The sequence below is a fragment of the Phodopus roborovskii genome, unplaced genomic scaffold, assembly GCF_943737965.1.
Source record: "Phodopus roborovskii unplaced genomic scaffold, PHOROB, whole genome shotgun sequence".
Lineage (NCBI taxonomy): Eukaryota > Metazoa > Chordata > Mammalia > Rodentia > Cricetidae > Phodopus > Phodopus roborovskii.
Genome location: NW_026126482.1, coordinates 35156004 through 35177723, shown reverse-complemented (window position 1 = coordinate 35177723; position 21720 = coordinate 35156004). Strand labels below are relative to the sequence as shown.

The window sequence follows — 21720 nt, the reverse complement described above, 5'->3', positions numbered from 1 at the left end:
TGGGGTCTTTTATGAAGGTTTGGGAAACCCAGTGAAAGGAGTGTAATAAGGAAGAGGGACATTATTAGATGACAGGTTATGTGTCTGTGTGGTGGGAAAGGCAAAAAAAAAAAAAAAAAAAAAAAAAAAAAAGACAAAACACTGGAGACCAATTTGAAACTATTACAGTTTATTACATTACCCAGGAAGGACTAGTAAATAGCAGTGAGAAGAGAATTCAGACAAATGAAATATTAAGTAGCTGAAAGCACAGGGCCTCAGAGAAGAGCTGGAGAAGATGTATGTTTACTTGGGGAGTATTTGACCTCTAAACACAACACTGTCTGAAAAAGTAATCAAAAGCCACAATTCTATGTGTAAGCAGTCAGAAAATGTCCTCAGTGCCCATGGCACTTGAGAGAATGGTGTGGAAATATTGATTTCATTATTATTGTAGATAAAGAGTTAAAGATATACCATATAGCTATGGGAGTTTGTGAATGTTGTGCTTTGGGGAGAGTGATGAACAGTATCCTGGCTCAGGAGGCAGGGCCTCGCTACAGGGTGAGCCACTCTTGGAAGAGAGACAGTGATGATACTGCTTTAAATTAGGAACTGAAGATCTGGGGAGGTGGCTCAGGAGTCATGTGCTTGCCACGAAAGAACCAGGATCTAAACCAGTATCTGGCAGCTGTGTAGAGTCTGGGCTTGGCCATGTACACCTGTATTTCCTGTATTAGGAGTCAGATGTAGATGGCTTGCTGGGGCTGACTGGCCAGCCAGCCTAGCAAATCAGTGAGCTCCAGATCAGTGAAAGACGTTTTCTCAAAAAAAAAAAAAAAAAAAAAAAAAAGGTTGAGTGATTGAAGAAGACACAAATGTCAACATCTGGCCTCCACAAGCACACATGCTCACAGGTTTACACATGCATACACTCACAGGTGCACAAATGCATACACTCACAGATGCACATACATGCATACACTCACAGGTGCATATTCATGCATATACACATAGTTGCATATGGGCATACAATCACAGGTGCACACATGCATACATTCACAGGTGCACACATTCATACACTCACAGGTGCACATGCATGCATATACACATAGGTGCACATATTCATACACTCACAGGTGCACATACATGCGTATACACGTAGGTGCACACGGACATACATCATAGGTGCACATACATGCATACACTCACAGGTGCACACATGCATACACTCACAGGTGCACATACATGCATATACTCACAGGTGCATACATGCATACATTCACAGGTGCACACATGCATACACTCACAGGTGCATATACATGCATACACACAGGTACACATATGCATACACTTACAGGTGCACACATGCATACACTCACAAGCACATACATGAATACATTCACAAGTGCACACATACATAGAGTCACAGGTGCACACATGCATACACTCACAGTTGCACATACATGCATATACACATAGGTGCACATGGGCATACAATCAGAGGTGCACACATGCTTACAAGTACAGGCTCAGGCTCACAGGCATACACATGTGCATACCCCCACAGGAATGGAAGCTTAAGGAAGATGTTGGTATGGAAACAAGGACAAAGCCATGGACCCCTTTTAAGGGCACTGACAGTGTTTTCAGGAAAGAAACACAGATATTTGTTCATGTTCTAATTAATTATCTGAGTAAACATCAGGTCTAGAGAACCAACCTGAAGTTCAAAGTTGTCAAATTCTCTTTAGTAGTAATGTCTGTGTAAATAACTGTCAGGTAAATCACAATGACAAATCCATTTTCTCTGTCCCATTTTCTGTCCCAACTGCCAATGTCAGTATGATATGGAAATTGACAAGCTACAGTTTTTTTTTAGAAAGGTGGTAGTGTGGAATTTGATTTGGATGATGCCCAGCTTTAATTAATAACATAATTAAATTCTATTCTAGAACTTGAGCTGAGGACGTAGCACAGTGGTAGAGCTTTACCATTCATGCACGAGAAAAGAAAAGAAAGAGGAAGCAGACCTGAGGAAGGAGTATGACCGAGGATATGTGCTCTTTTGTAAAGAGTAGATTTTCAAACAGTTTCTTGTTTCCCCTTTTCTCCCGCCCCCTCTTCTTTCTGTGTGTGCACACATGTGTGACGCTGCATGTGCCTGCACATGACTGTGAATGTGAGAGGTCAACCGTGAGTGTGTTTTTGAGACAGGATCTGTCATTGCTGGACTGGCCAGCCAGCCCTGAGGATAACAGGTACAGTTTAATGGTTTTGAATGTAGAGTCTTTCCAGATTTTATTCTGAAAGCTAGAGAGAGGCCCTGGAACCCGTCTGCAGTCCGAGCCCATGCAGGCCATGTGATGTGCAGCCTTTGATTCCATCTCTAGGAAATGAAAACAGTGATAGCAGCAATTTTGTGAGACACCGCAAGACAAAGTGGACTATCTCGTGTCCAGCACTTAGCATAATGCCTGCCAAATAATAGCCGATCAGTCTTCATTTCAGTTGACATTCAGTATGAGTGTGCAGTTGCTACCTATCTATAATAGTCACTCATGGTTCTGCTAACTTAATTCTGATCACCACACACACACAAAGAACAACTTCCTTGACTGGCTAGGGATATTAGCCCTAATGTGGCCTTTATTTTTCCTAGTTGTGTGTGGAAGGGGATTGGGAAGTAGGAATAAAGAGTAAACCAAAATGTTCACTGTCCATGCCACACTCCTGGAGAATCAACTCTCTTGTTCGGGAATGTTCTTATTTCTTAGGTACATTAAGGAAACAAATGTCAAAAATGACCCGAATCAACTCAACAATCTCATCAAGAAAAACTGTGATGTGGTGACATGGACCCCACGACCTGGAGCAACCCTTGACCTAGGCAGGATGCTGAAGGACCCAACAGACAGGTTTGGGGATTAAAAAAAAAATACCTTATATAATGTTTTTAATATTGTGATAAAAAGCTCCCAACTCTCAGTGGGTGCCTATTCTGAAGTGACGTTAACTTTTGTCAATTAATGTGCCAAGCTTACCTTAAGATCTGCGTCTCACTTTAAAAAGTAGAAATACTAGAGCCAGGTAGAGTGCCACACACCTGCAATCCCAGCACTTTGGAGGATTAGGCCAGACTGCACTATTTGAGACCCTGACTGGAGAAAAATAAACATGACTTTCACTATGTACATAAAATAGACTGGCAATTATCACTCAAATCAGACAAGGTTCTGAAGCATCTCAGCCTGGCTCAAGCACTTTCATCACCTCAGGGTCTTACTAGAGAGTAAAGGGTAAGAGGCTGGAGAGATGGCTCAGCCGTTAAACGCACAGGCTGCTACTACAGAGGTCCGCAGCTCAACTGCCAACAGACTCAAAAAGTTAGCTTTCATGCCAGTGCCAGCATGGCCTATAAAATTAGCAGCACATTCAAAATATCAGAAATCCAATTCCAAAGAGTTAACATGGGCTCCAGAGGCCTGTAGTTTCATAAGTACATGTCCTGAGCCACGTGTCATAGAGTTCCCACCCAAATGTAGAAACACATACTGTAGGAAGTGAGCAGCAGAGAAGCTGGTGTTGCCCTTTGCTGACTTCCCAAATGTGACTAGAGCCTGCTCAGCTCTCCTTCACAGACTTTCACAATTGCTCCCCGGCTCAGCCTTCCCTTCCCTGCTCTCAGCTCCACTACTCACTCAGGGGCGTGTAGTCCCCTGGTTTGTGCTTATGGCCCTCCTTACAATCCTTCCCCCGTGCTAGTGCTTTTCAACATGCAGGTCACAATCTACTCTCTGCCCATCAAACCAAGGCCATTGGTTGTAACCAATATTTTCATTAAAAAGCGAAGTTCACCAGTAGGAATAAAACCTCTGCATTTGCCCATAGTAAAGGTTTTGTTTCTGGAATAACTTTGCAACCTGATGGAGACAGTTCTTGGGTGGGAGTGATGGCCTGTAATCCCAGCATGTGAGGAAGCAGGAGGATTGTCATGAGTTCAAGGTCAGCCTGGTTTGTTTCAGGGTTACAGAGTGAGATCTTGCGTCCCCAACCCACCTCCACACAAAATAGTTCTTACAGGAATTACAGGCAAAATATTGGAAACCCCTCTCTTTGTTGCTAACAAGCCAATCTCTCTAAATTGTGAAACTTAAAATTCCCTGAGCGTTCCCACTTGATGAGTATGGAAAAGGACATATGCCTAGCTGGAGAATGAAAATGTTTCTTGATTATTTCAGTTACTACCCATCCTTCAAGAGCCTGCCTTCCTCTTTTGACATCTTCCTAAGGTCTCCAGAATCATCCTTGTGCAGGACTCCCTCTCAATGTGTCCTAGAGCAAGTGTCTTTGCTGTCACAGACATCAGAGTCACCAGCACCCTTGATAAATGTACATCTGGGCTCCCCTCAGAGATACTCAGGATGCAGTAGATCTGAGGCAGGATCACACCAAAGCCTTCTGGGAAACGAGTCAGGATGGTTGCATTTTTGTGGTAACATATAGTAAGGACATTACTCTTAACTGCCTTGTAAAGGAAGAGGGGACAGGGAACCCAGGACTGTGGTCACAGAAGCTCAGGCCCAAATAGTCAGCATTTTGCCATGTCTTAGGAATGAGGAGATAGTAGCAAGTACAGAAAAGAAAGAAAAAGGAGGGAAGCAAATAGAAGATAGGAGAAAGGAGGGGAGAAAAAAAAAGAGACTAAAAATTTATAGTCAGATACAACAGCCTAGCTGGAAAAGGACTGGGCATAGAACCCTGGGTTTGGAGACTAAAGGAGAAGCGCGTACACATATGCCATTGATTCACAAAGTATTCATTAAAACATTCTGATATTGGGAAGCAGAGGTCCAGAGGATACAGCCAGGAAGAAACCTTGGTCCTTTTTGAACACCCCCCCCCCCAAGCCCTGAATTGAAAGCTGCTGAGTGAAAGCCCAAGGAAAGAAAGACCCAAGAATGCCATGTGGAGGCCCGAGTCTGCATGGCCTCCTATACCGGGCAAGGAACCTGTCCTCTGAATAAGGAGAGCCATAGAAAAGGACAAAGCAAGAGAAGGATCTTACTGAACTGTGCTTTCAGAAACCCAGTTCTGCTGTGTAGACGGGAATGCTCTCCCAGGGAAGCTAGAGCTAGAACCCTGGAGTCAAGGAGGCTGGGAAAGGGGAAGTTATGGCTTCTCAGGAAAAGATCGGTGAGACATAAACTGATACCAGGCAAGGAGATAGACAAGACTGGGGATGTATTTCAGAAGTGATATACTTTTGATGGACTTCAAAGTGAGGCTTTGAGAAGACACTATTGCCTCCAAACATTTGCTAGATGGAATATTTGCCTCCTTGGATCTTTTCCTTGTTAAGTTCCCATCCTATTACTTTCTCAATCCAAGAGTTCCATTTTCCATGCAGTGATCTACTGCCCCAGGATAAGCAGGGCTTTAGGAGTGTGTATACTACTAACAGGGTTTTTAAAGAAAAAATTACACATCCGTCTGAAAACCGGAGTTTGATTAACAGATAGAGCTTGGTAGATCAGAGGCACAAAATCCTATAGGCTGAAGTTTATATGCTCAAATATTTACTGGGTACCACATAGCCAGACTTTTCCTGGAGATATGAACAAAGATTTATTCAACCCAGAATGACACCATTAACAGACCAAAGAGTCTGTTCCACCCAAGTGTAACTTGGTGAGCTAGGAGTTCATGGGGGTCACTTATAGACATGTCAGTAGCTCATTGGAGGAAGTCCCAACCTGTTACAGTTCCACTCATGAGAGCTGCAGCCCTGGAACTCCTAGACCAACCTGTGGGCAGCTCCACAGGAGTGTGTCCTCTCCCCAGCTGCTAAGATGCCTTACATAGCTTGGGGAAGGAGTCTTGTTTAGCCTTTGAGTTTTGTTAGCTTCATGAGTTTTAGGAGCCTCCACTTCCATCAGGAAACAATTCAATTCCCTGTGCTGCTGTCACCAGATGCCTATTGTGGTAGGGATGAAGAGGCAGCTATGACCACACCACAAAGCCAATACAAACAGGTCACACTCAACACATCCATCACTTAGTCATCTGGAGCAAGAGTTCAGATCAGGGATCTTGCAGCTTTGTATCTACAGACATACACAAGATTTGTCAATGAAATCTGACATGGGAACCCTGCCCATTAAGTAGTGAATGGGAAATGGTATGGCTTGGGCTAGGTTGGGCCCTATGAGTCAGTCACACATCTTGAAACTACTCCTCTGGTGTAATTTTTCTCAAAGCATCAGTTTTGCCTTCCTTACCTTCCTTAGCCACTTCTCTGACCCTCCTTCTCTTTGTGTCTTTAAGCCAGGGCATTGTGGAGCCTCCAGAAGGGACAAAAATTTACAAGGATTCCTGGGACTTCGGCCCATACCTGAGTACCTTGCACTCTGCTGTAGGAGATGAAATCTTCCTTCACTCATCCTGGATAAAAGAGTACTTCACTTGGGCTGGATTTAAGAGTTACAACCTGGTGGTCAGGGTATGCCTAAATAGTCTCTGCCTCTGCTCCTCTGCCCTCTTGTAATCAGGAGATCTTTGAAGTCCCCTAGTTTCCAGTTTGGTTTCTAGTCAGCATTTGGAATGGAGGAACTTTGTGATGAGCAACTCCCCTTTGAAACTGAAGGGGCCATTAAGTCTGGCTCAGTTTGACTTTTGCAGTATTTTTCTCTCTTGTCTCATGAATGAAAGAAAAGAAGGAAGGAAGGAAGGAAGGAAGGAAGGAAGGAAGGACGAAAAGCTTAAACCATTATATAAAAAAGCAATAAGTGTCCTTGTAACCTTTTCATCTACACTTTGGTTTGCTTAGGTGCCCTCCATCTCCTGGAAGCCTGTCCTCTGTACTTTTCTGCCCTTGGGGGTCCCCCTCACATGTGCTTTATTACCCTCTCCACCCCACTCCCCTGTGACTGTATTTTACTTTGTCTGGCACGCCAGGAATGCTTAACTGTGAGGCTAGAAGGTGGAATCCACCCACCTCCATTAGTGTGAGACAGAACCAGTTATTGGTAACGGTGCTGTGGACCAAAGGGCACAAAGCAGGGACAGGTGTGGTGCTAAACAGGAACAGGCCCAGCATGCATACATAGAACAACAATCCAGAAGCTGCTCACCACTGCAGGAGGTGTGCTCAGAGCAGAGTTGGCTGGAGAGGCAGCTCTGTGGTACAGTGCATGCCTTGGATGCTGGAGACCCTGACTTCAGTTCCTGGAATTACAAAAATCTAACCTAGCAGATAGGGGGTGCAATAGGAAGAAGAGGCCTGGGGTGAGCCAGAGGTCAGGGTAGTGGGTCACTAGCCACACCTGCCTTACATTAAATGCCTGGGTTTGTACAAGGAGCAGTCTCGGATGACACTAGGATGCAGGGCAGCACTCAAATCACCAACAGGTTCTGGCTGCTCTCTGGAGAGGACCACTCCCCAGCTTACGGTCCAGCCATGAACATCAATACCAGGTCATACTTGCTGTACTCAAAATCATGGTTCTCCAGAACCATGATTTTTTTTTTTTGTGCCAGTCTGTGGCAATTTTTTCCCCTGTTTAACTGTGAACTAAACATATTGTAAGCATGTATGTTGATGAAAGACAGTGGCTCTGAGCCCCTCTCAGGATGAATTATTTCAAGATTAGGTAACTATATTTGGGACATTAAAACATTCTTCTTTCAATGACATAAAAGAATAACGGGTCTAAGACCATTTTTTAAAAATATTATAAAATGTATTTACATTAGCTCTCAGCTATTTTTGAGGAAATCATCTTTGAAACCCAAAGCTCTGGGGAAACTGAATCATCTTTTACTTGGGTAATAAACTTGGAAATGAAAATTTTAGAACTTTTAACAAATTTGTTACTTTAAATTTTAAAATTACATTTATATATTTATTTATTGTGTGTGTGTGTGTGTGTGTGTGTGTGTTGTATTGAGTGTGTGGAGGTCAGAGGGTAACTTATTTGTGGGAATAAGTCCCCTCCTTCACCGTGTGGGTTGTAGCCATTGGACTCATGTGGTCAGCCTTGGTGGCAGGCACCTTTACCTGCTGTGTTGCCTCGCTGGCCCAGTGAATGCATTTCTGTTTAGCTGCTGTGTGGTATGAGGTATAGTGTCCACATTGTATGGTCCCCATCTGGAAGCTTGCAGTGCTGATAATGGTCTATGCCACTGGAATTAGAATAGTGAGAGGAAGTGGTTTTGCTGACATAGAAGATGAAGAGTGTAATGCTACCACTTTGAGAGGGAGACTGAAATAGTGGAAGGAGGGAGGGAAAGAGGGGGAGTGTTTAAGACTTCCACATTTTTAGAATTTCTTAAGAACTGATGAATTCTCTTCTGTTTACCTGCTTGTTATTTGTACAGATGATTGAAACGGATGAAGACTTCAACCCTTTTCCTGGAGGGTACGACTATCTGGTGGACTTTCTAGATTTGTCTTTTCCAAAAGAAAGACCAAGCAGGGAGCATCCCTATGAAGAAGTGAGCAGCTCCCCTGGAGGCGTCCCTTCCTCTTCCTTTGTCTTCCTCTTCCTTGGCATCTTCCCGCTCTCCTTCTCCTCCCCTCTTCTCCTGTCATTATCACTTGTTCTTCCCTCCTCCCCTCCTCCCCATCTGTTGACTCAGAAGCATTGCTCAAAACTTGTAAGGCATGATTTATCCTTGAGCCAAACATGAGTCACCATGGCCTGGGAACACGAATACCGATTGTTACAAATGACACACTACAATGTAGAGATGATTTATGAAGTGTTTAATTTCAGAATAAATTAAAGTCTTAACTCAAGGGGTTTCCCAAAGGGAGCATCAGGCAGGCAAGTCACAGCAAAGCATGGACTGCTCTGCTATAGACTTCAGGGACTATCTGATGACATTCTTAGATTTTGGGTTAATGGAAACTCACCGTCTTAAGTTAATGCCTTCCAAAGGTTTTGTCTGATAGACAAAAGAATGTTGACTCAGGCACAAAGATGGGCAATGGTGGCTATTAAAGGAGCTGAAGACAGCCCAAGGTCATCATCATGGAGTTTTATTCAGTCAATCAGCCTTTTACAGCTCTTATACTGAGGGGGCTTTTTTTCTCCCTGAGTCCTTCAGGGTATCTTCAATGTCCAGCAGAACCTCAAATAGATTATCTGTAATGAGACTTTTGCTACAGCAGGACATTTTCAATGACCCCTCCAAGCCAATTTTCAGAAACACAGACTAATATACAAAATGACACATTAAAGGTTCTATTAATCCAGAGTGTACTGTGGAAGCCCAAAAGGACTAGTCAGCAGGGATTCTCCCTAGGGGGCCTCCAAAATAATGAAGAATGGCCATTTCTCAGGCCTGCAAAGTTTACTTAAGTTCCAGTGAGAGCAGATGTGTTTCTAGGAATCTTGATCTTTATTCCACAGCAAAGGTTCACTCCAGGTTCACTCCGGGAGCTACTTAAGCCTTAGGCGGCAGACATAATTCATCCCATCGCATGGCACAGCCCTGGGACTCGAGATGAGCCCAAATAGTTTATACACTTCAAATACGGAGCTAAGGAGTAAGCCAGAGTCTAAAGGTAACTGTCAAACCAGGCTGCACACAAAAGCAAACAGCTAGCATTGCCAAACAGTTTGAGCCCCACAACCACACAACCAATGCAAATGACTCAACAGAGCCCCTTCAAAGTAAGTTCTTTGAAATGTCCCCCTCCCCCTTTTCTTTTTCAAATCAATAACAAGAATACAAAACAAAACTAGGACCAAACACTGAAAGTGCCTCAGGAATACCATATACCATAAAACCCAACAAATGGAACATTCTTGACAAGCAAGGTCAGAATCCAAAACCCCTTTTTCTCTATCAGCTCATCAATATGTGTTCACAGGCAACTGGCACCCAAAGGTCAGAGAATGAGGCAAGCTCTCTGCTGGGAAGCCACCTCCCTCTTGCCAGGGGGTCAATGCACTACACATTTGCCTTCTGGTTGGCTTCTCCAAAGTTGTTGCCCATTGACCTAGATTCATTTAACCCTTAGCACCATAAAAAGAATTAGAAAACAAATTGACAGAAAATGAGCCAATGAGCGCCTTTTCTTAGCAGTAGCACCGTTTTATTATATAGACCATGAGACCAAGCAAGAATGTGTGCATGTTCACTTCAGCTGTCAGAACTGTATGGAGTCTGCGCAAGGCAAATCCCTCCAAGACACCAGGGCTTCAGCCTTCCCCTTCCCTGGGCATTGGATTCCCAGTGAGGAGGAAGTTTAGCCTACAACAGCAGAGGTTCAAGTCAGATTCTCAGGGGGCTCAGTGGGTGTCTCTGGGAAGGGAGTTGAGTCAATATGGACATGGCATGCTTTACTAGGCTCGAGTTACCAGCAAATCCCTTGACATGGTCATACGATGTCCAGGGAAGATCCTTGGCTTTGGAGACAGGTCAAGATTAAAACTGGTCTCCATCACTGTTGGACACAAATGGTTACTGTGAAACTTCAATTGAGTTGTTTGACCTGTCTGAACCTTGATCCCTGTCCTTGTGTAGGATTTATCCCAGCCTACCAGACTGCTGGGTTGGGCATAGGCGATGATACATGCGAGCATGCATTGCAACTTTGACTCCACAGATTACACACACCATAGTTCCAGGGTCTTCTTCCTGCCTTTGAGATTACCGCTGGTGCCACTGAAGTGTGTAAGTGCCTAATTGGAGAGTGAAGCAAGACCTCCATGTCCTAGACACGATGGCACCTCTCTGTGACACCTCTCTGTGGTTCTATCCTGTTCCCCACCACCACCCCCATCTGTCTCTGTCTTTCTGCCTATCTCTCTCTCTCTCTCTCTCTCTCTCTCTGCTCTTTCTGTCTCTCTCTGTGTCTGTCTAGGTCTCTCTGTTTCTCTTTGTCATAGGGTCTCACTGTATCATAGTCGCTGGGAATTCTCTATCTAGACCAGGATGACCTCAGAGATCCGCCTGCCTCTTCCTACCCAGTATTGGGATTAAAGGCATGTGCTAACAAGCTGCCTTTTAGTGAGCTGAGTTGAATTTTATGTTATGTTACAACTTCAGCAAAACTTACACTGTCCAATTTGTGAATTTTAGAAAACTAAGTTTTCACATGTGACCTTGTAATCACCCCTTTCTTTATTCCCATACTTATTCAAACTTATCTCAAAATCTTGAGCTCAAGCTATCCTCCGGCTTCAAATTCCAGTAAGTTGTTCTGTACCAAGTACAGTTGCAAACATTTTGCAAATATTATGACCAAAAGCAAGCTGGGGTCCGGGACCCCTGACCTAGCTTCTCCTATCATGTCCACACTTGTGCCGACGCCCCAGTGGGCATGGTCAGTGCAACAGGTGTGGATGCGGTGGATATCTCACTACACAGATGTCATGGCTTGTTCCATTCTATGTTGCAATGTCATCGAACCAAAATACACCTTAGTCTCCAATCTGAACAGAAGTGCTTGTGGGCTTTGTGTGGTGGTAGCATGCTTTTTGCAAGGTTCACATGCAATGTGTTCAGAACCAAGGCTACAATGAAGTCACATAATGGAGCTCAGGCAAGTGCAGGCAGAAATGCCTTAGATTGGTTGTATTTGATTTTTACTTAAGTTTTGTTCATTGCACACTCAGAAACATTTTAGTGTTGTCAAGTTTTTCACAACACCTACACCCAGTTATGTAAGGAGTCCTAGCTTACAGTTTAAAAAGCTGGGCTTGAAATCATGCCAACATCATGCACTTTGTGTTTATATAAATCCCTTTTTGTGTCCCCCACTCTCATCACCAATCCTGAGTAATAGAGAACACCCTGGTGGCACACACCTATAAATCTAGCTGCAGACTAAAGCATGGGGGTGATGGATTTGAAGCAATCCTGGCCTACATAGTGAGGCCCTGGCAGGTAAACAACAAAAAAGAGGAAACACACAGAGACACACAGACACACACACACCCAGAGAGGGAGAGGGAGAGAGAGAGAGAGAGAGAGAGAGAGAGAGAGAGAGAATTAGACTGACAGACGGACAGACAGACAGAGTGGGTGGGGATGCCTAGAAAATTTCAGATCACAGAGCCAGTCAACACAAAACTGAGACCAAAGCCATTTTTGCTTGCCTCTAGCCCTGTGTCCTATTGTCCACCAACTCCAGTATCCGTGTAGGGATTCCTTAACCTTCAACCACCTGATTTAAGGCAGTCTTGCTCATTGGTGCCTGGACACACACATGCTGTCATGAGCTCTGAGTCTCTGGCCTGTAGCATGAGTTCCCTACCAATGCTCAGACCAAAGGGGCATCCTGTCCTACATCTCCAGACTGCGTCTGTCTCCACCAAACCTCAGACTTCTGTCTCCTCCAGCCTTATATTCCTCTCTAGTGCTCGAATTAAAGGTATGGGATCCCAAGTGCTGAGATCACTTTTGTGCGGGCTCTGTTTCTCTTTTAGACTGGATCAATTTTGTGTAGTTCAAGGTGGCCTTGAACTATAAGAGATCTATCTTCCTCAGTCTCCTGAGTGCTGACATTAAAGGTGTGGCCACCACTGCCTGGTCTCTATGGCTAACTAGCATGGCTAGCTTTGCACTCTGATCTTCAGGCAAGCTTTATTGGTTAGATCATAAACAAATCTCACCACACTGGCCAGCCTCTGAGTTTCAGGAGGAGGCACACACGCTGCTTTTGGAATGGTGGTCACAGTATCATTTATTGAGCTCTTGCTGTATAATCATCTCATTTTAAGTTTATGTTTTAAGAAACATAGATGCACTTGTTTCTCATCAGATTCCTACGGGAAAGGTCACCTTTTAACCTTCATTTTATTACTCAGTCTTATAGCTAGACTCTGGATTCCAGCTGGCCCATCTTCTGATCTATGTGCCCCCTTCCTCTCTCCCCTCCATCCCCGTGCTCCACCTTCTGTGTGTGCCCTGCCTTCCTCCCCTCCATTCCTATGCTCCCTGCTCCCTCCTGTCGTCAACCTGTGATGGCATCCAGGCTTTTCTCCTTCATTTCCCTCTGCCAGCACTGGTAGCTACTTCTCCTAAGGGCATGAGAGGATGAGCTGGTATACACCAGGACCATCCTGAGAGTGTCTGTGTTACCATTTCAGATCCGTAGCCGTGTGGACGTCATCAGGTACGTGGTGAAGCACGGCCTGCTGTGGGATGACCTATACATTGGCTTCCAGACCCGGTTGCAGCGGGATCCTGACATATACCACCATCTGTAAGCCTGCCAGTTCTTTGATGCCCTGGAGCCATGGGGGTTGGGAAGCATGAGGGCATTGGGGGCCATGGCAGGGGGAAGGGCATGCGGCTTGGTGGTGAGGGGTGGGGAGGGGCAGGAGTAGAGGAAGTGGAGTCAGTGGCTCTCTGTGTTCCTGGTTTGCACAGATAAGAGAGGCTCCATCCTTTCCCCCTGTGTTTTCAAGACAAGGTGTCATTCTGTAGCCCAGGCTGAACTCTCCACTTCACCCTCTCCCATAGGCTGCGATTACAGGAATGTGCTGCCATGTCTAACTCTACACTGTAACAAGAAACTTGAGCTCAGTGTTTCAGGGAGTAGGTAGTTTATAGGAACGGCCCTATGTTTGTGTTTGCTTATACTTATAAACTGTGTATATATTTAAGGTCATATTTGGAAACTCAGAAAGAACAATTTTCTGCCTTTAGATGTACAAGATCAGTAAAGAGAAAGTCTTATCATCACCACTGATCCTCTGATAAGATGCACACATTTAATTTTTAAAGTTCTATTATTTAAACCACCTGGGAGGCAGCTATGGTTCAGTGGTAAAGGTTCCTTTTGTTGAGCCTGCTGACCTGAGTTCTATCCCGGGGGACCCAAACATGGAAAGGAGAGAGATGATGAGTAAAAGTTGTTCTCTGACCACCACATGCACGCATGCAAGCATTCACACACATTAAGACACCCCCACAATAAACTAATTAGAACAGAATTTAAACATTAGAATGTGTAAGGAAAGCCCTCTAACTGATGGGTCACAATTATAGTCATTAAATTTATTTTTTACTTATTTTCTTTATAATTTTGGTTTTCTTGGTTTCGTTGGTTGAGATAGGTCCTCACTCTAGAGCCCAGATCAACCCACTACTCACTGCACAGCCTAAGCTGTCCTAAACTTATCATGATCCTCCTGGCTCAGCTTCCCACACGCTGAGCCCCCCTCCCTCGTTAATGTCTTAAAACATGTGTCTGTTATAACCGTTATGTTTCACTAGTCCCTTCTAAGAAACCCATTTCCTGCCCTTCCCTCCACCCTCTCTCTGGGTGACTGTTGATAAAAGGGCTTGTGTCTTCCTGGTCTATTTCTGTGCGTACCCACAATTCTGTAGACACATTTGTCTTCAAGAACATGTCACACATTGTTGGGAGGATGTTGCCACAGTATTTCAGTGTCACACCTATATAGATGTTCTGCAACTTCATCTAGAATATTCCAGCTACAACCCAGAAGTGTTTTTTTTGTTTTTGTTTGTTTGTTTTTTGTTTTTTGTTTTTTCCCTATCTTCTTTCTTTTGCAGTTGGGATATCTGAGTTTTGTTCATTTTCACCAGAACCCATGTAACCAGTGCTGCCCCACATCCCTTCCACCCTTGTACCCCCAAACCGCCGTCTCAATATGCTCATTAATGGCAAGGAGTCAGAATGTCCTTTGTGAACACGCGTGTGTGTGTGTGTGTGTGTGTGTGTGTGTGTGTGTGTGTGTGGTGTGCATGTGGAGGTCAATGAACACTTAGAGTAACTGCATAAAGAAAAGCAGTTGAAGGGGACAGTGACTCGAATCCATGTTCAGGATACTGTCAGGAGTTTTAGCTTTTAATAGGGGGAGGATTAGTAGGGTGAACGTGTGCATGGTCAGGCAGCCCAGGCCGCACAATGGTCTGCCTGGGACCTTACCTCAGCTCTGCTTCTGTTCTGTGGCATGGTTGGCATAAGTCTTTATTACTGCCATCACTTCAGAGAATGAACCAGTTCCTTCAGGACAGTCACTTCTGTTCCAGGGACAGCCTCACCTCCTAAAAGGACTGTTGCCTTCACGGTGAGGTATGGAGGTGTGTTCTGAAGGGCTTTGCTCTTTCTGGAATCCAAAGTGACCACAGTTCAGGGCAGTGAGTTATCTTTGTGTCTTCAGCCTTGAAGTAGGGTGAACTGGTCAGGTAGATAGACCTTAGCCATTAACATGGCTGTGCAGAGCCAAGCTGGAGCCTGAGCTGTAGTGAAGGAGGCAGACACAGAGTGAAGGCAGTGGTGCCAGCCTCACATGCTGCTTTAGTCACCTTGAGGCCCAAGTGAGAGGAGGTCAGTGTTCTTGAGCAAAACCAGCTGCCAAGTGCCTGCTGTGTCTACACCCGGCTTCTTACTCTGGGGGGAAAAAGAGAGGGTGTGGCAACTTCTGGGAAATGTCACTTCTGTAGAAAAATAATTCATCTTGGAGTCAGATATTGGAGGCTGACCCTATCTTGTCAGCACTATTGTTCAGTTGGTTTTATTGTTTTGGTTTTATTTTGTAGGAATTGAGACAGAATATCACAGCCTAGGCTGGATTCAAACTCACTATGTAGCTGATAATAACCTTGAATTGGTGGCCCTCTTGCCTCTCAAGTGCCAGGATTACAGGCATGACCTTTTGCCATGTCTGGCCTATAGTGTGTTTTAAGAACAAAAGTCGTGAGTGTAAAGGATGCTCTCATGAGTTTTGAGAAGCCATTTAAATTGTTGCTCTTAAAACAGGGTCTGGTAATTATTTTTATCATGAAAATAATACATACTATCTATTGAAAATTTGAAAAAGATAGTTTAAAATACAAAAAAAAATTAATACAAGAAGTACTCCTCACTCCGATGGAACAATTTGTCCTTGGTATCTAGTTAACCATTCTTTTTGTGTTTCCAATCACACTGTGATTTTTTTCCAATGTGGATGATGCTGGCCTCATTCTTGTAACTGCATGGCCATTTGTTGTTTCCCACATCACTCTATAGTTTCTCACTGGTCATTTTAATGCCTGCCTAGCTGATGCCACACCAGGATCCAGACCTCATTTAACAGTCTTTAGCCACTGAGCCCTTCCTAACTTTTCACCATTTGAAACAGTGTTTGGATGAATCATTTCTGCATCTCTGGCATCGTCTCTGTGCTTTCCTTAGGTGAACTCTTGGGTTTGCTGTTAGTGACTCCAGTTTGCCAGCCAGCCAGCCAGACCATTCATTCTTCAGGAAGCAGGTTCACCATCCTATATCCAAAGGGATGTGGCCACCTTCACCAATGTCCACCCTGATGTGCTTTTGTGTATCTTGTATGAATGTAACTTTCATTAATGAGAAATCCTTAAAGGGAGGCATACCGCAGAAAGACCGATGGCCATCATGTTTTAAGGGACTCTGAGAACTCTCAGATGCACCAGCAACTGAGACTGCAGAGCGACACCGAGACCCAGCACCAAAGAAATCATAGCCAAGCAAGAGGCATCGACATTTGAAGCTTGTCTCTCTCTGCTTTGTCACTTGCAGGTTTTGGAATCATTTTCAGATAAAACTCCCTCTAACACCACCCAACTGGAAGTTATTCCTGATGCACTGTGATTAGAGCGGACCTGCCATGTCCAGGTAAGCACCTTGTCGGGCTGGTGGGCATCTAGCCATGTATCCTGTGGTGTTCACCTTTTCACCTAATTCCAGGAAACCTGACTTACAGGGGATCACGCAAAAGAGATTAGATGAAAATACTGAGACATAAAATAAGTACGTAAGACAACTAGTGAGAGGCATCCTCAAAGTCCAAAGACTCCTGAGAAGGGGGGACGTGACAGTCTGCTACGGAAAGCAGACCCTGTTTCAGAAAGAAATTCTGAGCACCCAAGGAGAAGCAGCAATGAAACTGGGCAAGAGAATCACTAAAGCAGTGGGCAAGATGGAGCCTGACATCAGATTTTGTGGCAGGAGTCAGATTTGCCCTTTCCACAACCAGGCAGAAGGTCTCTTAGCTGCGTTAAAGCTTCTTCCTGTCTACATTTGACCTAAAGGACCACATGCTATGGAAGTGGCCATTTTCTTGGCTCCTGCATTTATACTTATTTATTTCACCAGTAACTACCCCTTCATAGTTATTATATGTGTTATTATAAGGTGAAACCACGTGGAAATACATAGATTAACACAAATGGATTAATACTTAAGATAGAACTAGCCAATAAGAAACTAGTACCTGGCCAACAGCATTATATCAAATACAGAGTCTCGATGTATTATTTAGGGCTGGTGCGGCAGCGGGACAAGACCAGCAGAGGGAGGAAAAACCTTACTCCTTACAAATAGTTGTTCCTCCCAGTACATATTCTATTTCTTGAAAGTATGACCCAGTTAGCAAAATGCCACATAGGTCTGAGAACTGAGTTAATCCCCAGCACCCACATAAAAAGGCAGGCTTGGTGGAGCCTGCTTGCAATTCCAGTGCTAGAGAGATGAAGACAGTCAGAACTCTAGGACTAACTGCCCACCCAGCCTAACCAAATCAGCAGGCTGCAACCAATGAACCATCCAGTCTCAAAACAAGGCGACGTCTCTTGAGGAAAACCTCTGGCGCATGCACATACAAGATCAAGCACATATGTGTAAAAGGAGACAACACTGTATAATAGCCCTAGTACTATGCAGCACAGCACCCCCCATAGTTTTATAGGTAATGTACACTCAAAGAGGAAAGAACACATTTTGTTTCATACAATCAGTGTAGCTTGCCTCTTAAAACAGGCATCAGTGAGCTGGAGAGATGGCTCAGAAGAGCACTGGCTCCTCTTCCAGAGGTCCTGAGTTCAAGTCTTAGCAACCATATGAGTTATGGTGCCCTCTTCTGGCATACGGGCATACATGCAGGCTGAACATTGTATACATAATAAATAATCTTAAAAAAAAATTGCCATTGTCTTCTCCAGTCAGAGTAAGAATCAAATTAGAACAGCCTTTATGTCACATCATGTTTCATGTCATAGTTTACACACGGCATTGGGCTGGGTCTTCTCAGTTGTGAGTATACGAGGAGGCACAGAAAATCCAAACACTGTACTGTGAGTGCTGGGAATGCTGAGCTGAGAAAGACTGCTTTGAGATGAGCAGGGGGAGCACAGGGCCAAGGGCTGGGAGACTGGGAGAGCAGATGCAGGAGGACCTGTAAGAAGTAACACTGTGTCAAAGAACCAGGGGCTGGTGAGGCTCAACTGTGGAGTGCTTGCTTAGCATACTCGGGCTCTGGGTTTGATCTCCAGCACTGTGGGGGAAGTAAAACATTAAAGCTAGCTTTTGAACAGGTTCTAAAAAAGGGGGCAGGATGGCAGGTAGGAAAGGATGGGTGAAGTCAGAAGGCAGAAGAAGGCAAAGTGAGTGTAAGCAATGGTGTGACCTCCCAGGGTGGAAGAAGGGACGAGGACAATGCAGGGAGCCAAGAGGGCTCAGCTCCACAGTAGTGAAAGCAGGAGCTTTGGAGCCAGTAGACAGCATGAAGGCCTGAGTGATGGAGCAGTTCTGAAAGACAAGTTCAAGGTGTGGATGTGTAAGTGGCTGGAAGAGGTAGAGCAAAGGCTCAGGCAGTGTGGACCAAACCTTTGAATGCACTGAAAGTTGACTTACCGGGGATGCTAGTTTGCTTTTCTCTGCCATGATAAACTCCATGACCAAAAGCAACCTGGGAGGAAAGGGTTTGTTTCATCTTACAGCTTATGGTCCTTGCCTTCATAAAAGGAAGTCAAGGCAGGAACCTGGAAGCAGAAACTGAAACAGAGGTCATGGAGGGACACTGATTAATTGCTTGCTCTCCATGGCTTGTTCTGCCTGCTTTCTTAAACACCCCAGGACCACTTCCTAGCAGTGGCACCACCCAAAGTGGGCTGAGACCTCTTACACCAATCATTAATCAAGAAAATGCCCTACAGCCATGTCCACAGGATGATTTGATGAGATCCCTTCTTCCCAGATATGTCTACATTTGTGTCAAGTTGGCAAAAACCAACCAGTACATCGAGGCGGTAATAAAGTATAGTTGTCAATACCTCATACTTGTTGTGTGCTGTATGACTGTAGGCATATATAGCACACAGGTTTCATCTGAGAAGTGACACAAAAATAGCATGCACTGCACAGGGCTGCCACAGTGTGAGGCATATCTGGAAGAGTGACAGGCACATGGCAGGTGGACAATCAATAGTAATCATGCCAACCTCATGCCCTGCTCAGGAGAGCCATGTGACTCCCAAGATACTGGGTAAGTCACAGGGAGTTGGAAACAGCCTCACTGCAGTCCACATTCCAGGGTTACAATCTACCCTAACTAACAGCATAGCTTGAGCCGAAGAAGAACCATGTACACCAACGCAAGGAGGAAAATAGAAAGTTTTTGTAATGAGACACATACCATGTATTGCTACTTTTCTCATAGCTGTGAGAAAGTCATTGACAAAAGCAAGTGAAAGATGGGAGGGTTTATTTCAGCTCAAAGTTTCGGGGGGGGGTAGACAGTAACGGTAGGGAAGTCATGGCAGTTGGAACAGTGGCTGGCTGGTCCTATTATATTCATATTATGTTCCCAGCCAGGAAGCAGGGGTCAGGGGAGAGGAATGCTTGTGTTTTGCTCACTTTCTCCTTTTATTCAATCTAGGACCCCAGCACATAGGATGATGCTCCCCACATTCAAGGCAGGTCTTTCTTGCTCAGTTGAATCTTTCTGGAAGCACTCTCATAGAAACACCCACAACCCATAGGATGATGCTCCTCACATTTAAGGCAGGTCTTTCCTGATCAGTTGAACTTTTCTGAAAGCACTCTCATAGACACACCCACAACTGATGTTATTCATTGGTAGTATCTTTTATTGAGAGATGGCAAGCAATGCCCAAAATTCAAGTATTTGCTCTTACACCTTGAACCCAGCAGTTTATACCAAAGACAGCATATTTACATCAACAATGGACACTACATTTGAGAGATGCTCAGATATCTGCCATTTGTGGATCACTGTATAGACTGACTCAAAGCTATTTTATTGAGGTTGGAGATGTGGCTTGGTAGTACAGCATGTGCTTAGAGTACACGAGACCCTATACATCCCTTACTCATCCCACCATGACTCCTGTGCAAGAAGAACCAAGAAAAACTAACAAGGAGTTCTGAATGGAAAATAAAGCTAAACAAAAGGAAATGTTTGACCAAACATAGAAGGTACAGGAAGGAGAAAAGCCATGAGACTCCAACAGCAAAAAGGAAGGGAGAAAAAGAAGGGATGGTAGGCTAGGGGGAAAATGGAGGAGAGGATGGGAGACTAGAAGGACATGGGCAGGAGGAAAGGCTACTGGAATTTAAAAAGGATGAAAAATGGCTCTTTTGTTCTTTGACAGATTAATCCTCCAGGCAGCATCATGAAGACTTCTTTCAGAGAGAGTTTTCAGCATCATCTATTTACCAGACACAGGCCTGGGAGCTGCCCTGAGAGGTCCCATCTCACTGGAACTGAAATGACCAACTCTGTTATGAAATCTGTCAGTTAATGGAGCCTGGGAGTTCTGATAGTTAAACAGATCCTTGATTGAGGGATGGTACAACATTCATTAATAATCTTACAAAGAAAGCACTTTAAAAATTAATAGAAAATAAGAATCTATGTCTTCAAAATAAAACATCATAAACCCACAAAAAAGACTTCTTTTAGAACTTTTAAAAATATTGTTTCAATGTTTAAAATAGGCAACTAAATTGCCTGTGGGTTATTTTCTGTCTATTTTTGATAAAAAAAAAAACAATCTTTATGATTATTTAAGATGTACTAATTGATTTGTAAGAAACAGTAATTGATACCCAAAGGTTCTACTTTACATGTTGTTTTTCTAATACTCCTTTACCCACTGACAGTACAATCAAGTATACTTTCTGACTGTCACCTACCTCTTGAATGTGACCTCAAAATAGTTTCCTAACTCTAATCAATAGAAGACTGACTGTCTCCTCACAAAATTCAACAACACAAATGGTAGACTGTTCTTGTTTATATCACACTAGGAAAAATGCTTGGAAGTCAGAAATTGAACTTTGTGATTTATACTATAAATTATTCAGTTACTGCGAAGATAATGTATTGTTCATGAAAATAGATGTTCAAATGTATATGATGGGCAAATAAAAGATTATTTTAAAGTAGAAATTTGTTTTCTCACTTGTAGCCCAGGCTGATCTCAAATTCCGCAATCCTGGTTCAGTCTTCCAAGTGCTAAGTTCTAGGCGTCATCACACTAGACTAAGATCTGTAACTTGGAATAAAAGGACTTGTTTTCCTATGAACTCTTAGAAACAGTACTTTCAAGGTCATTTTGGCTCTCTTCCCTAAGCCCTCTGGCGTGAAACTTCCTTCTCCCTGGAGACAAACAATGGTGAGCCCTCTTATAATGCCCCAATGACAAACCAAAGTAGCATTCCACTGACTTCACTGAAGGGACCTAATGAGGGATGTCCCTTTGTATACATTTTTCTCTTATTGGTTGATAAATAAAACACTGTGGCCAATAGGAGCAGGACAATAGGTGGGACTGGGAGATGAGGAAAATTCTGGGAAAGGTAGGCAGAGAGGCGCTACAAGGGGATGCCGTGTAGTCACCAAAGGAATAACAGGTCCAGGCATTCTCTGGTGGAAATACACAGATTTATAGGAAGACAGAGCTAGTCAATAAGAAGTCGATCCCCAG

General features: G+C 44.1%; 1 protein-coding gene across 3 annotated transcripts in view; it reads left to right on the top strand.

Annotated features, from left to right (window-relative positions):
* Positions 1–21175, top strand: part of LOC127229393 (cytidine monophosphate-N-acetylneuraminic acid hydroxylase) — a 49503-nt gene extending 28328 nt beyond the window's left edge. For all 3 annotated transcript variants that reach the window (XM_051194523.1, XM_051194524.1, XM_051194525.1), the window contains 6 exons: positions 2757–2897; positions 6307–6481; positions 8359–8475; positions 13086–13201; positions 16511–16606; positions 20383–21175. In XM_051194523.1, coding sequence (XP_051050480.1) covers positions 2757–2897; positions 6307–6481; positions 8359–8475; positions 13086–13201; positions 16511–16586 — 625 coding nt within the window. In that variant the 3' untranslated portion in view covers positions 16587–16606; positions 20383–21175. The remainder of the gene's footprint in view (positions 1–2756; positions 2898–6306; positions 6482–8358; positions 8476–13085; positions 13202–16510; positions 16607–20382) is intronic.
* Positions 21176–21720: the final 545 nt, after the last annotated feature.